Source organism: Chiloscyllium plagiosum, unplaced genomic scaffold (genome assembly GCF_037043375.1).
Source record: "Chiloscyllium plagiosum isolate Xiang-an unplaced genomic scaffold, Cpla_swu_hap1 HiC_scaffold_27, whole genome shotgun sequence".
Classification (NCBI taxonomy): domain Eukaryota; kingdom Metazoa; phylum Chordata; class Chondrichthyes; order Orectolobiformes; family Hemiscylliidae; genus Chiloscyllium; species Chiloscyllium plagiosum.
In genome coordinates this window covers 58,058,199-58,075,691 of record NW_028270165.1, presented here as the reverse complement: position 1 = coordinate 58,075,691, position 17,493 = coordinate 58,058,199, and the positions used below count along the sequence as shown (strand labels likewise).

The following is a 17,493-nucleotide window of genomic DNA, read 5'->3' as shown; positions in this document are numbered from 1 at the left end:
CAGGTTTATTTGGAAGTGTGAGCTTTTGGAGCACTGCTGCTTCATCAGGTAGCTGTAGAGGAGGATCATAAGACACAGATTTTATAGCAAAAGATCACAGTGTCATGCAACTGATAGCAATCTTGGTTTGTTCAATATATCCTGTTAAGTCTTTCACCTTTTAGAATGCGTTGCAGGTTTCAGTTCATTAATATGTAAATCCCAGAACATCTTTTGATTCACATTCTCAAGATGACTGAAGTTTTTTTTTTAAAAAAAAGTGACAACTCAGCCCAGACAGCCCCGATAAAGGTGTGAGGTTCGAGTCTGTCAATGTCCCAATTTTGAATCAGACTGGTTCTATTTCCAAAGTAGGAATTTATAAAATATTACATGGATTGACTGCCTGCAGACTGTGCACTTTTTGAGCAAAATTGAATGTATCTGCAAACATAATTCTGCCAATACAAATTTGCCCAAAAAGTGATATGTGAGTTTATGCATGAGTGCACATAAGAGTGTGATGGAGTATATGCCTGTGAGTGTGTTGGGAGTGTATGTGTGCGTGTCTGAGAGAGCACGTGTGTATGAGTGAGGTATGAATAAAAGCAAGGGCTTGCATTTTGCTAAAGCAAGGACAGTCAGGACTTGTACAGTTAATGGTAGGGCCCTGTGTCATGCTGTAAGAGAGAGACATGGTGGGGTTCAGGTACACAGTTCTTTCAAAGTTGCTTCACTGCGAGACAGGGTGGTTAAGAAGGCATTTGGCATACTTGCCTTCATTGTTCACCACATTGAGTAAAGGAGTTGGGACATCATGTTGAGGTTGTACAGGATGTTGGTGAGGCCACTTTCAGAGTACTGAGTATGGTTCTCGTGTCCCTGTAATAGGAAGAATACTATTAGAGAGGGTTCGGTAAAGATTTACCAGGATGTTGCCAGGACTGGAGGGTTTGAGTTATAATGAGAGGCTGGGACTTTTTTCACTGGAGCACAGGAGGTTGGGGGGGGGGGGGGGTGACATTATTGAGATTGATAAAATCATGAGGAGTGGAGGTAAGGTGAATAGCAAAGGCTCTTCCTTAGCGTTGGGGAGCTCAAGACTAGGGGGGATATTTCTTTAAAGTGACAGGAGAGAGATTTAAAAGGAACCCGAGGGGCAACGTTTTGACAGAGGGCGGTTTACACGTGGAATGAACTTGTTGAGGATGTGGTCAATGCAGGTACGTTTACAAAGTCTAAACGACATTTGGATGGGTACATGAATAGAAAGGTTTAGAGGGATTTGGGCCAAACGCAGGCAAGTGAGGCTGGTTTAGTTTGGGAACCCTGGTCGCCATGGATGAATTGGACCAAAGGGTCTATTTCTGTGCTGTCTACCTCTCTGAACCAGAAGTGATCTTATTGAAACCAGTAGAATTCTGAAAGGGGCTTGACAGGATAGATGCAGATAAAACGCTTTGTGGTGGGAGTCATAGAATCCCAACAATGTGGAAACAGGCCATTCAGCCCATCTATTCCACACTGGCCCTCTGAACAGCATCCCACACATACCCACCCCCTTACTCCATATTTCCCATGGCCAATCCACCCTCAGTTTCACATCCCTGGTCACTATGGGTAATTTAGCACAGCCTATCCACCCTGACCTCTACACCCTAATCTATAAATTACCTTCTCAAAAATGTAATTTAAATGTCAAGTTTTTCTCTAAGAAAAATGTTAGTCTGACAACATTCGGGCGCAGACAGAATTCACACTTATTGTTAGAAAAGCTCTGCATTTGAATGACATTCTTGAGAAGGTAACAAAAAGGAAGTTCTGGGATTAACAAACCAAAGAGCAGAAACCTATTCTAAAAGATGAAGGATTTAATCTAAAATTGTTTGATGTGTCACATTTCCATGACCCTAGACTCCTTTGGATATAAATTATGATCATGATCTCATTCTCCACAATTACCTAATGAAGGAGCGGCGCTCCAAAAGCTAGTGCTTCCAAACAAACCTGCTGGATTATAACCTGGTGTTGTGTGATGTTTAACTTTATCCATGGGAAACACATGAGTTGTGGGACTGGTAACAGTTCTTATTTTGTGATCTATTCCAAGTGAAATTTCTCCTCTGCACAGGCACGGGTGAACAGTTTGTTTTAGTGCTTTGTGCGAGATCGGGCTAGCAGCTTTTAAATCCTTATGTTAAACAGTTCAAGTAAACTGTCAATCAGCAATTATATTCCGAGAGTGGTACTTCCAGCTCTGGTAATCCTGTTGCATCAACAGAGAGGGAGAGGTTGTCACATCTAAAGAGCAGACAGAAAAGTTATTTCGCTTGTTGAGTCGGTTCCTCACTCAGATGAGACTGGATACTGCTTTTAATGGATCATAAATAAATGCTACAATGGAACACCTTAAATTCAAGGAATTTTGAAAGGGCAAACGAACAGTAACTTTGAACAGAGATGTTCTTCCATTTCCAACCTTGGTTGAGCCAAATGAAGCATTTTTACTGATAGCTCCATGATCATGTTCCTGCTGGATTTTTTTCAGGGCAAACAATTTCTGGTGGGAGAAATTCTGCATCCTGGGAAGGCGGGGAAATGAGAAAAAAAGCTGTTGAAAGCTTTGAACTGTGGGCCCATGAGCTCTCGTGGGAGCAGTGCATTTGCCAAAAACATTTCGGAGGAATTCTGTTTACCTGTTGGACTGAAAATAGTTTCCCCACTGAACGTTAAACAGGTATTGAGAACATTGCGCATTATAGTGTGTACCTGAGGACTGGAGGAGGATTGAACTTGCCAACGTGAACCACACTTTGCAGGGAGAGGAAATTTCTCTGGATGGAATAGGTTGATGGAAGTCAACAATTGTCAGATTATTTCATGAAAATAACAGCTGGTATGGGGATCCCAGAAGAGGGGCGTCTGTAATGAGCACACAGAAACAAACCCTTCAGTCCAGGCCAACCAGATATGCTAAATTAATCTAGTGACCCATTTGCCAGCATTTGGCCCATATCCCTCTGAATTCTTCCTATTCATGTCCCCATCCAGATGCATTTTTTTCTTCGGAGAATACTTGGGTGATAGCCAAGATATGCAATATCTCAATATATAATAATAAAGCAGCTCATTTATTCTGAAATTATTTCAATTAGTTGGTCAATTGCCAAATAATAGCTGCATAACTGTTGTCAATATTGATACCCAGGAAAGCTATTTTGTTTAGTATATTTCCTTTGTAAAGATCTTATCCAAATTATAAAATGAATGTATTTTCATATGAAATAAAATTTGCAGTGTTTTATTAAATGGTTGAAAGTAACTTTGCACTTAATTGCTCCATTTGGGTTTAAACATTGTGACTTAGATAAAAGTGATCTTTGCTGGGGGCATCTGAAGCTGTAACAATGTTGGGACACAATAAAGGTTACCTGAACGTTCTGCCGGACTCAGACTCTCATTGAAAGCTTAGAGCTCCAAGTGGTTTTTGTTTTAAAGCTGCTCATTTCTTGCAGCCTCCTGTACTAAGTTTCCAATGTTGTGTATCAGATGGAGCAGTCACTGAGTAGCTGGTTTCGTTAGAAGTTTAAATTTTTCGGGAGTGCAGGCACTGCATCGTTTCATCGGCAGTTTACTGGCAGCACTGGGAAGTATGGGTTGTGTTCATTAGAAAGGAGGTGGAAATACTGCTGTTAGACTAGGTGGGACAAGGTTTAAAAATCACAACACCGGGTTATAGTCCAACAGGTTTATTTGGAAGCACTAGCTTTCAGAGTGCTGCTCCTTCATCGGGTAGCTGTGGAGCAGGATCATAAGACACAGAGTTAAGAGCAAAAGATCAGTGTCATGCAACTGATATGATATATTGACAAATGTAGATTGCTGTTAAGTCTTTCATCTTTTAGAATGGGTTGCAGGTTTTATTTCATTAATGTGTACATCGCAGAACTATTATTAAGTCGTATTCTCAAGATCACTTAAGGTTTTTTTTTAAAAAACAGGTGCCAGCTCAGCCCAGACAATGCATGAAAGGTGAGTCAGTATCCCAATCTTAAATCAGACTGGTTCTATTTCCAAACTAGGAATTTATAAAATATTATATGGACTGACTACCTGCATGTTGTGCGCTTTTTGTGCAAAATTGAATATATCTGTAAATATTATTCTGCAAATGCACCCCATCGTTATATGTGTGTGCGCGCGTGTGTGTGTGCACATGCTTTGTAAATGGAGTGTGATGGAGGAGAAGCCTGTGAGAGGGTGTGTACATCTGAGAGAGAGCGTACGTATGAGAGAGGTATAGATAAAAGTGAGGGGTTGCATTTTCCTAAAATAAGGGCAGGACTTGTACAGAGGGATATGGGGGGGGGGGGGGGGGTGGGGAAGAGGGAGGGGTTCAGGTACATACTTCATTGAAAGTTGCATCACTGGTTAGAAGGGTGCTTCACAAGGCATTCAGCCCACTTACCTTATTTGTTCACACCATTGAATAAAGGAGGTGGGACATCATTTAGAAGTTGTACAGGATGTTGGTGAAGCCACTTGTAGAGTACTGAGAATGCTTCTGGTGGCCCTGTAATAGGAAGAATACTATTACAGAGGGTTCGGTAAAGATTTACCAGGATGTTGCCAGGACTGGAGGGTTTGAGTTATAAGGAGAGGCTGAGACTCTCTTCACTGGAGCACAGGAGATTGAGGGGTGACCTCATTGAGATTGATATAATCATGAGGGTTCTAGGTAACATGAGCATCAAAAATAGCGAGGACCCTGCACGGTTATGTCAAGTGACTGTGGGCGGGGGGGGGGGGGGTGTTGAAATTGTGGCATTTGGACACTTTAAATCCATCAGGAACAGCATCTCCATAGAGCATACTGTGCATGTCAGGTGAGGTGCCAGAAGACTGGAGGTTGGCTAATGTGGTGCCACTGTTTAAGAAGGGTGGTAAGGACAAGCCAGGGAACTTTAGACCAGTGAGCCTGACATCAGTGGTGGGCACATTGTTGGAGGGAATCCTGAGGGACAGGATGTACATGTATTTGAAAAGGCAAGGACTGATTAGGGATAGTCAACATGGCTTTTTGTGTGGGAAATCATCTCACAAACTTGATTGAGTTTTTTGAGGAAGTAACAAAGAGGATTGAGGAAGGCAGAGCAGTAATGTGATCTATATGGACTTAAGTAAGGCGTTTGACAAGGTTCCCCATGGGAAACTGATTAGCAAGGTGAGATCTCAAGGAATACAGAGAGAACTAGCCATTTGGATACAGAACTGGCTCAAAGGTAGAAGACAGAGGGTGGTGGTGGAGGGTTGTTTTTCAGACTGGAGGTCTGCGACCAGTGGAGTGCCACAAGGATCGGTACTCGGTCCTCTATTTTTGTCATTTACATAAATGACTTGGATGCGAGCATAAGAGGTACAGTTAGAGGGAGAGGCTGAACAAGCTGGGGCTGTTTTCCCTGGAGTGTCAGAGGCTGAGGGGTGACCTTATAAAGATTTACAAAATTATGAGGGGCATGGACAAGATAAATAGACAAAGTTTTTCCCTTGGGTTGGGGAGTCCAGAACTAGAGGGCATAGGTTTAGGGTGAGAGGGGAAAGATATAAAAGAGACCTACGGGGCAATTTTTTCACACAGAGGGTGGTACGTGTATGCAATGAGCTGCCAGAGGAAGTGGTGGAGGCTGGTACGAATGCAACAATTAAGAGGCATTTGAATGGGTATATGAATAGGAAAGGTTTGGAGGGATGTGGGCCAGGTGTTGAGGGGCGGGACTAGATTGGGTTGGGATATCTGGTCGGCATGGACGGGTTGGACCGAAGGGTCTGTTTCCATGCTGTACACTTCTGACTCTATGCTGGTTCAGCAAAAGCCGCGCATGCTCTGTCTACAGAAACAGTGCAAACCCTTCTTCACATGGACCAATGAGAAGCCAGACAAGGAGCCTGGTCCTCCTGCCAATCAGAACTCCCCAATTGTCTGAATGCGGAAGATGGACCATCAGGTTCTGAAGCTGCTGCTTCTCTCCAAATGAAGATCGAGCTTCACCTCAGACTGCAACTTCCTTCCTCTATCCGCCATCTGTGAGTATGGCACTGTCTTTACCATTTCATTTTTTTCATTCTGGGGTTAAATTGTTGACTTGCAGCAACTGAAAAGAAAGCGAGTGAATCCAGGGAGGGGACAGAGTCGGGAAACGTTGGTCCAGGTCTGTGTCTCAATTGGCAAACGCACAGCAAATGCAGTCCCACAGTGTGAAGTTATAACCTCGGTTATGAAAAAATAACTGCCAAAAGGAGGTACGTTGCTCAAATGGTGACATATTGGGATGTGGAGAAAGTGAGGACTGCAGATGCTGGAGATGAGAGTCGAAAAGTGTGGCACTGGAAAAGCACAGGTGGTCAGACAGCATCCGAGGAGCAGAAGAATCGACGTTTCAGGCACGAGCCCTTCCTCAGGAATGATGTGTGGATGTAAAAAGTGGCCTCAGCGTCCTTCCACACCAGTCACTGCCAGTTGTCAGACGGATGCAGCAAGCAATCAGCAAGGCAAGAGGTATATTAGCAAGAGGAATTGATTTCAGAAGTAGGGATGTCTTCCTGCAGTTAGGGGGTCATTGAATATATTCAAGGCTGAGTTCATCTGATTTTGGAACAACCATGAAGTGGATGTTTATGGGGGAAGGCAAGTAAAATGGTTTTAAGACCAGTATAGAACAGTTAGAGTCATACAGCACAGAAACAGACCCTTCAGCCCAACTAGTCCATGCTGACTATATTCACAAACTAAACTAGTCCCACCTGCCTGTGTTTGGCCCATATTCCTCTGAACCTTTCCTATTCATGTACTTATCCAAATGTCTTTTAAACGTTGTTACTCAACCTGCATCCACCATTTCCTCTGGACATTCATTCCACACAAACCACTGTTTAAAAAAAAAGGTGCTCCTCGTGTGTTTTTTAAATCTTTCTCCTCTCACCTTAATTTGTAGCCTAATCTTGAAACGACACATGCCAATCACCTTATCTACGCCCCTCATGGTTTTGTAAACCTCTATAAAGAGAGCAATGAACCTTACAGCACAGGAACAGGCCCTTCAGCCCTCCAAGGCTATGCTGATCGAGATACTCTATCTAAACCTGCCACCTATTTTCTAAGGATCTGTATCCCTCTGCTCCTTGCCCATTCATGTCTCTGTCTAGATACATCTTAAATGACGCTATCGATCCCACCCCTACTGCCTCCACTGGCGATGCATTCGAGGCGCCCACCACCCTGTGTAAAGAACTTTCCATGTATATCTCCCTCAAACCTTTCCCCCCCTCACTTTGAACTCGTGATCCTGAGTAATTAAGTCTTCCCCTCTGGGAAAATAATTCTTACTATCCACCCCTGTTTACACCCCTCATGGTTTTTAGGCCTCAATCAGGACCCCCCCCTCAACCTCCTTATTTCCAATGAAAATAATCCTAATCTACTCAATCTCTCCTTATAGCTCGCGCTCTCCATAACAGGCAACATCCTGGTGAGAGCACACGGGGAGAGAGCGAGAGAGGTAGATAGATAGATAGATAGATAGATAGGAGGGCTATCAAATAAATTTTTAAAAAAAAGGGCGGCACGGTGGCACAGTGGTTAGCACTGCTGCCTCACAGCGCCAGAGACCCGGGTTCAATTCCCGCCTCAGGCGACTGACTGTGTGGAGTTTGCACATTCTCCCCGTGTCTGCGTGGGTTTCCTCCGGGTGCTCCGGTTTCCTCCCACAGTCACAAAGATGTGCAGGTCAGGTGAATTGGCCATGCTAAGTTGCCCGTAGTGTTTGGTAAGGGGTAAATGTAGGGGCATGGGTGGGTTGCGCTTCGGCGGGTCGGTGTGGACTTGTTGGGCCGAAGGGCCTGTTTCCACACTGTAATGTAATGTAATGTAATGTAATGAACCTTCTCTGCACTCTCTCCAAAAGTATCCACATCCTTTTGGAAATCTGGCGACCGGAATTGTACGCAGTATTCCAAATGCGCCAAACCAAAATCTTATATAACTTTAACATGACCTGCCAGCTCTTTTACTCAATCCGTCCGATGATGGAACGCGTGTTGTATACTGCCTTGACCACTCTACTGACATGCGTTGCCACCTTCAGAGAACAATAAACCTGAACACACAGATCTCTCTGTACATCAATTTCCCCTAGGACCTTTCCATTTACTGTATAGCTCGCTCTTGAATTGCATCTTCCAAAATGCATCACCTTGCATTTGTCTGGATTGAACTCCATCTGCCATTTCTCTTCCCAACACTCCAATCTACATTCTGCTGTATCATCTGACAGTCCCCTTCACTATCTGATATTCCATCAATCTGAATGTCATCTGCAAACTTGCTAATGAGGCACCCGATACCTTCACCTTTCAACCTCCTGTGCTCCAGTGAAAAAATCCCAGCCTACCCACCAATAGGTGTGAATTCTGTCTGGGTCCCAATGTCGAGTCAGCCTGACATTTTTGATAGAAAAGCTCTGCATTTAAATTACGTTCTTGAGAAAGTTACTGAAAACAGGTTCTGGGATTAACATACCAAAGAACAGAACCCCATTCTAAAAGATGAAAGATCTAATCTAAATTGTTTAATGTATCACATCTCCATGAATTGGACTCTGTTGGCTATAAATAGTCTAATCATGATCTTATTCCCCACAACCACCTGAAGCAGCAGCAGCAGCACTTCAGAGTGCCAGAGATCCGGGTTCAATTCCCACCTCGGGCAACTGTCAGTGTGGAGTTTGCACATTTTCCCAGTGTCTGCGTGGGTTTCCTTCCACAGTCCAAAGATGTGCAGGTTAGGTGACGTGGCCACGCTAATTTGCCTGTAGTGTTAGGTGAAGGGGTAAATGTTGGGGAATGGGTCTGGGTGGGTTGCTCTTCGAAGGGTCGGTTTGGGCTGAAGGGCCTGTTTCCACACTAAGTAATAAAATCTAAAATAAATCTAATCGCTCCGAAAGCTAGGGCTTCCAAACAAACCACGTTATGGCAGCGGCGGGAGGTGTGCATTATATTCACTAAAAACAGTTAAGCAGTTAGATAACACGTTTGAGTGGGAAGTGTGTATAACATGATCTCACAACTCCTATACTCAATGCTATGAGCAATGAAGGAAAGCAAACCAAACGCCGCCTTCACTACTCTGTCCACCTGAGACTCCAGCACTCCAAGGTCTCTTTATTCTGCAACACTCCCCTTAACTGTGTCAGTCCTGCCTGGATCGCTTGACCAAAATGCAAATCTCTGATTTCTCTAAATTAAACTCCAACTGACACTCCTCGGTTCATCAGCCGATCCCATAAATTCCAATTTATAGTGAACTCTTTCCTCTCTTATTCCCTGGAAGCTAAAAAATCTCCATCCCACACTCTCTCCCTCCATTTTCACTTTGCTTATAGCAGAAGAATGTAACCGAGAAACTTATCAGCCATGATTGAATGGAATGAGCAGACCTGATGGCCTAATTTCTGCTCCTATGTCTTGTGGTCTCTTGCTGTACTAGACACCGAGAGAATTGGGACCAGCATTGAACCGATCATGACTGGATATGGATCTACCTGCATCTAGGTGGATGGGCTGGAACTTTTTCACTGGCGCATAGGAGGTGGAGATGTGACCTTATCAAGGTTTATAAAATCATGAGGGGAGAGATGAGGTGAACGACAGGTGTCCTTCCCCTAGGGTTGGGGTTTCAAGATTAGGGAGCAAATTTTGATGGTGACAGGAGAAAGATTTTAAAAAGACTTGAAGGGCACAATTTTTTTTATACAAAGTGGTGCACATGCGGACTAAATGTCTAGAGGAAGTGATGGATGCAGGTACAGTAACGACGTTTAAAAGACATTTGGATAAGTTCATGAAAATGAAAGGTTTGGAGGGATATGGGCCAAAACACTGGCAGGTGGGACTGGTTTAGTTTGAGAACATAGTCAGCATGGACTAGTTGGACTGAAGGGTCTGTTTCTGTGCTGCATGGCTCTGTAACTCGGTCCTATACTAGTCTTAAAACCATTTTCTTGCCTTCCCCATAAACATTCACATAAAAATCAGATGAACTCAGCCTTGAATATATTCAATGACCCCCTAACTGAAGGAAGAAATCCCCACTTCGGAACTTAATTCCTCTTGCTAATACACCACTTGCCTTGCTCATTGCCTGCTGCACCTGTCTGACAACTGGCACAGAAGGACACTGATGCCCCTCTGAACATCCACGCATCATTCCTGATGAAGGGCTCGTGCCCAAAACTTCGACTGTCCTACTGCTCGGATGCTGCTTGACCTCCTGTGCTTTGCCAATTGTGGTCTTCTCTACATCGGGGAAAGCAAGCATAAACTTGGGGAACTGAGCATCCCAGCTGGGTCCGCAGAGGCTGAGCGGACTTCCCATTTTAATGCCCCTTCCCACTCCCCTTCTGACATGACTATCTTTGGCTTCCTCCATTACCACAACAAACCAAACCACAAATTGGAGGAACAAAACCTCATCTTCTGTCTGAGCAGTCAACAGCCCGGAGGACTCAACACTGAGTTCTCCAGACCCACAGCAGTGTGGTTGAGGGCAAACAGCACAAGGATTAAACCAAACAGTGAGGGGGAAACAGCACAAGGATTAAACACAGTGAGGGTAAACAGCACAAGCGCCAGTAAAAGCAGACGGAAAGTGAGTGTAAAATGTCACTATGACAGGACAGGCCCCACATTCCTTCCCCTCCGTCCCCCCACAACCTGCCTCACCTTTCACCTCCCGGGCCCAGTACCTTCCAGGTGGCCCCATAGTTGACACAGGGGCCGCCCCACGACCAGTAGAACTCCACCACCCAGGCGGCCGACGAGTTCCCAAGCAGGCCCTTAACCCCATCCGCCTCCAGAATGCTCACCGGCTCCTGCCTGCTGTACAACCGGCCGGTGTGGCCATGACACAGCAGCTGCGCCAGGAAGGCGGCAGTGCCCAGTGACGGGTGTCTGCCCCGGGCCGCACGGCGCCATTTTCCTAACGGCCGCCCTCCCGCCGCTTCCCCGCTCGAGCGACTTCTCCTCCCAACCGCCTTCGCCCCCGCGTGACGTCTGCACGGGGGGGATGGGCGGGGCCGGGGGAGCCTCACCGTCACCAAGCAACAGCCACCTCGCGCTACAACTGCTCATTCACAAAAACAAACTCTCCTGTCTCGCTCTGCAGCTGCAGGGGGGACACTGCCACGTTTCCAGGAGCCCTGTCTACATTGGGAAAGCTCACGGCTCAATTTAAACAGATATTCCGACATCTAACGGAACGGCGTCATATCTAAAGGGGGCAATCTGCATTTTAAAAGGGACGTGGACATTTTAACGGGTATTTCTGCAAATAAAGAGGTTTAAATGGACGAGATTACATTTCAAAGGGATGTGGGCACATTCAAAGGGATATCTTCATATGTAAAGTGACGCAGTTATATCTAAGTGAATCTACATTTCGAAGAGACGTTACCCTATTTATAAGTAGAGACAATAGGTGTGAATTCTGTTTGTGTCCCAATGTTGAGTCAGACTGACATTTTTTTTGAGAAAAGCACTGCATTTAAATTACATTCTTGAGAAGGTAAGTTATAGATTCGGGTGTAGGTTAGGGAGAATTGGCCGTGCTAAGTTACCCATAGTGACCAGGGATGTACAGGTTAGGGTGGCTTGGCCATGGGAAATACGGAGTAAGGGGTTGGGTATGGGTGGGATACTGGTCAGAGGGCCAGAGAGGAATCAATGGACTGAATGGCCCGCTTCCACATTGTCGGAATTCGATGACCCTCCCCACCAAAGGAGCATTTTATCTGCATCTATCCTGTCAAGCCCCTTTCAGAATTCTACCAGTTTCAATAAAAGGATACAGCACAGAAACACACTTCGGTCCAATTCGTCCATGCCGACCAGGATTCCAAACTAAACCAGTCCCACTTGCCTGCATTTGGCCCATATCCCTCTAACCTTTCAATTCACGTACCCATCCAAATGCTGTTTCAATGTTGTCACTGTACCTGCATCTACCACATCCTCAGCAAGTTCATTCCACGTGCAAATCACCCTCTTTCAAAATGTTGTCCCTCCGGTTCCTTTTAAATCTCTCCTCTTCACATTAAAAAAAAATGCCCCCTAGTTTTGAGCTCGCCGACGCTAAGTAAGAGCCCTTTGTTATTCACCTTACCTCCAATCCTCATGATTTTATCAATCTCAATGAGGTCACCCCCCCCACAACTTCCTGTGCTCCAGTGAATAAAGTCCCAGCCTCTCCTTATAACCTCAAACCCTCCAGTCCTTACAACATCCTGGTAAATCTTTATTAAACCCTCTCTAATAGTATTCTTCCTATTACAGGGCCAACAGAACTGTACTGAGTACTCTAAAAGTGTTACATATTAATGAACCAAAGCCCACACCCATTCTAAGAGATGAAGACTATCTAAGTTTGTTCAATATATTCTATCAGTTGCATGACACTGATGTTTTGATATAAGTTCTGTGCCTTATGATGCTGTTCCATGAGGCTTATGTGTTGATGAGGCAAGATGGAACAGATGAGGCGATGGAGAATTACAAATCACGTAGGAAGGATTTAAAGAGAGAGTTAAGAAGAGCAAAGAGAGGACAGGAGCAGCCTTTAGCAAATAGAATACAGGAAATCGCTCAAGCTTTCTATCGATATGTGAGGAATAAAAGGATGATTAGGGTAGGAATAGGGCCAGTCAAAGACAGAAGTGAGAAGTTGAGCATGGACCCTGTATCGGTGTTCACTCAGGAAAAGAATGAGGTACGAGATATTAGACTCGAAAGGATCGAGGTCAGTTACACACAGGTGTTATCAATTTGAGAAGGAGTGAAAGTAGACAAGTCCCCTGGGCTGGATGGGATTTATCCGAGGATTCTCTGGGAAGCTAGGGAGGAGATAGCAGAGCCTTTGGCTTTGATATTTGAGTCGTCATTGTCTACGGGTTTAGTACCGGAGGACTGGAGGATTGCAAATATTGTGCCCTTGTTCAAGTAGGGCAGCAGAGTTGACCCAGGTAATTATAGACCAGTGATCCTTACATCTATTGTAGAAAAGATTTTGGAAAGGATTATAAGAGAAGATTTAAAATCATCTAGTAAGCAACAATTTGATTTCAGACAGTCAACATGGTTTCGTGGAGGGCAGGTCGCGTCTCACAAATCTCATTGAGTTCTTTGAGAAGGTAGATGTAGATGAGGGTAGGGCAGTTGATGTGGTATACTTGGACTTCAGTAAAGCCTTTGATAAGGTTCCACATGGGAGGCTGATGGAGAAAATGCAGAGGCATTGAATTGAGGGTGATTTAGCAGTTTGGATTAGAAACTGGAAGAAGGCAGCGAGTGGTGGTTGATGGAAAATATTAAGTCTGGAGTCCAATTACTAGTTTCGGGACCACTGCTGTTTGTCATTTTTATAACTGACTTAGACACAGGCATAGGTGGATGGATTCGTAAATTTGCAGACGACACTAAAGTCGGTGGAGTACTGGACAGTTTGGAAGAATGTTACAGGTTGCAGGGGGAAATTTGGATAAACTGCAGAATTGGGCTGAGAGGTGGCAAATGGAGTTCAATGCAGCTAAATGCGAGGTGATGCACTTTGGGAAGAATAACAGGATGGCAGAGTACTTGGTCAATGTAAAGATTCTTGGTAGTGTGGATGTGCAGAGGGATCTTGGAGTCCATGTGCGTAGATCCCTGACAGTTGCCACCCAGGTGGATAGTGCTATGAAGAAGGCATACGGTGTGTTAGGTTTCATTGGTAGAGGGATCGAGTTCCGGAACCGCAATATCATGCTGCAACTATACAAAACGCTGGTGCAGCCACACTTGGAATATTGTGTACAGTTCTGGTCACCCAATTACAGAAAGGATGTGGAAGCATTGGAAAAGCAGAGGAGATTTACCAGGATGTTGCCTGGTCTGGAGGGAAGGTCTTATGAGGAAAGGCTGAGAGACTTGGGCCTTTTCTCATTGGAAAGGCAGAGGCTAAGGGGTGATTTGACAGAGACATATAAGATGATCAGAGGATTAGATAGGGTAGACAGAGAAAGACGTTTTCCTAGGATGATCACGTCAGCGTGTACGAGGGGGCATAACTACAAATTGAGGGGGGATAGCTTTAAGACAGATGTCAGAGACAAGTTCTTTACACAGAGTGGTAAGGGAGCGGAATGCCCTACCTGCTAAGGTAGTCAACTCAGCCACATTAGGGAGATTTAAACAATCCTTTCATAAGTGCATGGATGATTTTGGGATAGTGTAGGGGAACGAGAATAGTTCACAGGTCGACGCAACATCAAGGGCCGAAGGGCCTGTTCTGCGCTGGATTGTTCTATGTTCTTTGTTCTAAACTTAGTGCAGGAGGCTGAAAGAAATGAGCAGCTTTAAAACAAAAACTTCTTGGAGCTCAAAGCTTTCAATGAGAGTCTGAGCCTGGTGGTAAGTTCAGGTAACCTTTATTGCAACCCAACTTTGTTACAGCTTCAGATCCCCCCAGCAAAAAGGCAGAGAAAAAAGTAGTTGCTTTTTGAACAGCTCAAGGTCAAAGTGCACACACCACACCTCCCCTTGTCCGACCCCCCCTCACTGTCTTTACTATTGGCCAGCACCAAGTTGTCCCTTTGTAATCGGATCCTTGGTACAGCCGTAACCTGGAGGAAGTATTGCCTCACTCAGCAATTTCAACCCATACCTTGTCTCCAAGTAAGTTTCTCCCCACTCCTTTGCCAGGAAGGGGCAGTGTAGAGTCAACCAGACTGCTGTGGGTCTGGAGTTACGTGTAGGCCAGACCGGGTAAAGGATGCAGCTGGAACAACCGAGTGAATCCTTTCCCACAATGGCGGTTCCATTCTCTAACAAGGGAGAGAGTGAATCAGATGGGGGCTTTCTCCCCCGCACCACCCCCTCCCTGAAACAGTCTCATCGTTAGATTCCGAACTCCACATTTCTGACCGAATACCAATTCTGCCATCTGTCGGGGAGGGATTCAAACCCGGAGTCCCTGGAACTGGGTTGATGGTCCAATCGATAATGGCACTCGGCCATCACTCCTTCAATCCCCCTGCGATGGCACGTGAACTCGCTGGTGGCTCCGCAGGTGGGAGGAGCGGGTGAAGCCCTTCCCGCACTGAGAGCAGGTGAACGGCCTCTCCCCGGTGTGGATCCGCTGGTGGGTCAGCAGGTTGGAGGAATCGCTAAAGGCCTTGCCACACTCGGGGCAGCTGAAGGGCCTCTCCCCGGTGTGGATCCGCTGGTGGCTCCGCAGGTTGGAGGAGCAGGTGAAGCCCTTCCCGCACTGAGAGCAGGTGAACGGCCTCTCCCCGGTGTGGATCCGCTGGTGGGTCAGCAGGTTGGAGGAATCGCTAAAGGCCTTGCCACACTCGGGGCAGCTGAAGGGCCTCTCCCCGGTGTGGATCCGCTGGTGGCTCCGCAGGTTGGAGGAGCAGGTGAAGCCCTTCCCGCACTGAGAGCAGGTGAACGGCCTCTCCCCTGTGTGGACATGCTGGTGGATCAGCAGAGTGGAGGAATTGCTGAATGCCTTCCGGCACTGAGAGCAGGCAAAGGGCCTCTCCTCCGTGTGGATCCGCTGGTGCCTCATCAGGGAGGAGATGTCGGTAAAGGCCTTCCCACACTCGGGGCAGCTGAAGGGCCTCTCCCCTGTGTGCGCCCGCTGGTGCCTCATCAGGGAGGAGACGTCGGTATAGGCCTTCCCGCATTCAGGGCAGCTGAAGGGCCTCTCCCCCGTGTGGACGCGCCGGTGGCTCCGCAGGGCAGAGACGTGGGTAAAGGCCTTGCCACACTCGGGGCAGCTGAAGGGCCTCTCCCCAGTGTGGATCCGCTGGTGCTTCTGCAGGGCGGAGACGTCGGTATAGGCCTTCCCGCACTCAGGGCAGCTGAAGGGCCTCTCCCCCGTGTGGACGCGTCGGTGGCTCCGCAGGGTGGAGGAATAACTGAAGGCCTTCCCACACTCAGGGCAGCTGAAGGGCCTTTCCCCAGTGTGGACACGCTGGTGCCTCATCAGGGAGGAGACGTCGGGAAAGGCCTTCCCGCACTCAGGGCAGCTGAAGGGCCTCTCCCCTGTGTGGATCCGCTGGTGGCTCCGCAGGTTGGAGGAGCAGGTGAAGCCCTTCCCGCACTGAGAGCAGGTGAACGGCCTCTCCCCTGTGTGGACATGCTGGTGGATCAGCAGAGTGGAGGAATTGCTGAATGCCTTCCGGCACTGAGAGCAGGCAAAGGGCCTCTCCTCCGTGTGGATCCGCTGGTGCCTCATCAGGGAGGAGATGTCGGTAAAGGCCTTCCCACACTCGGGGCAGCTGAAGGGCCTCTCCCCTGTGTGCGCCCGCTGGTGCCTCATCAGGGAGGAGACGTCGGTATAGGCCTTCCCGCATTCAGGGCAGCTGAAGGGCCTCTCCCCCGTGTGGACGCGCCGGTGGCTCCGCAGGGCAGAGACGTGGGTAAAGGCCTTGCCACACTCGGGGCAGCTGAAGGGCCTCTCCCCAGTGTGGATCCGCTGGTGCTTCTGCAGGGCGGAGACGTCGGTATAGGCCTTCCCGCACTCAGGGCAGCTGAAGGGCCTCTCCCCCGTGTGGACGCGTCGGTGGCTCCGCAGGGTGGAGGAATAACTGAAGGCCTTCCCACACTCAGGGCAGCTGAAGGGCCTTTCCCCAGTGTGGACACGCTGGTGCCTCATCAGGGAGGAGACGTCGGGAAAGGCCTTCCCGCACTCAGGGCAGCTGAAGGGCCTCTCCCCTGTGTGGATCCGCTGGTGCCTCAGCAGGGCGGAGACGTCGGTAAAGGCCTTCCCGCACTCAGGGCAGCTGAAGGGCCTCTCCCCTGTGTGGACACGCTGGTGGCTCAGCAGGGTGGAGGAATACCTGAAGCCCTTCCCACAATCTGGGCAGCTGTAGGGCCTCTCCCCCGTGTGGTCCTGCTGGTGGGCCAACAGGTGGGAGGAATGTCTGAAGGCCTTCCCGCAGTCGGTGCAGGGGAATGGCCTCTCCCCGGTGTGACTGCGCCGATGAGTCTCCAGGGCAGACGGGACACGGAAGCCTTTCCCACAGTCGCCACACTTCCACGGTTTCTCCACGGGGTGGGATTCCTCAGGTTTCTCCATGGCCACAGCTTCAGCTGCACACAAACACGTGTAGAGCTCCTCCCTGCCGTGAAATCCCCTTCCCAGGCCGTATAACTGTTTCAGGCTCCACACACAGTGCGCTGCAACAGTGCGGTCTCTCGTCCAGTCCCACTGATGCTGAAAACGTCCTCAAACAGGAACCAAAAAGCATTGATCCCTCTCACAGAAATCACGGTCAAAAATCATTGCGGTCCTGATGGATTGTGTGACTGTCAGACATCGACATCAAAGTGAGGACTGCAGACGCTGGACAGTCAGTCGAAAAGCAGAGGAGGTCAGGCAGCATCCGAGGAGCAGGAGAGTCAGTGTTTCGAGCGTAAGCC

The 17,493-nt window shown here is 47.5% G+C and overlaps 1 protein-coding gene and 1 long non-coding RNA gene across 2 annotated transcripts in view; both read right to left on the bottom strand.

Moving 5' to 3' along the window:
- LOC148144249 (uncharacterized) lies at positions 1-11,028 on the bottom strand. The gene is made up of 3 exons (XR_015751430.1): positions 10,899-11,028; positions 4,448-4,552; positions 1-861 (listed from the first exon to the last, which is right to left on the bottom strand). It is a non-coding gene; the product is annotated as an uncharacterized LOC148144249 (long non-coding RNA).
- Positions 11,029-14,476: 3,448 nt separating this feature from the next.
- The window catches only part of LOC148144247 (uncharacterized), a 37,249-nt gene continuing 34,232 nt past the window's right edge, over positions 14,477-17,493 (bottom strand). The window contains exon 3 of the mRNA XM_087974661.1: positions 14,477-16,608. Coding sequence (XP_087830787.1) covers positions 15,089-16,608 — 1,520 coding nt within the window. The 3' untranslated portion in view covers positions 14,477-15,088. The remainder of the gene's footprint in view (positions 16,609-17,493) is intronic.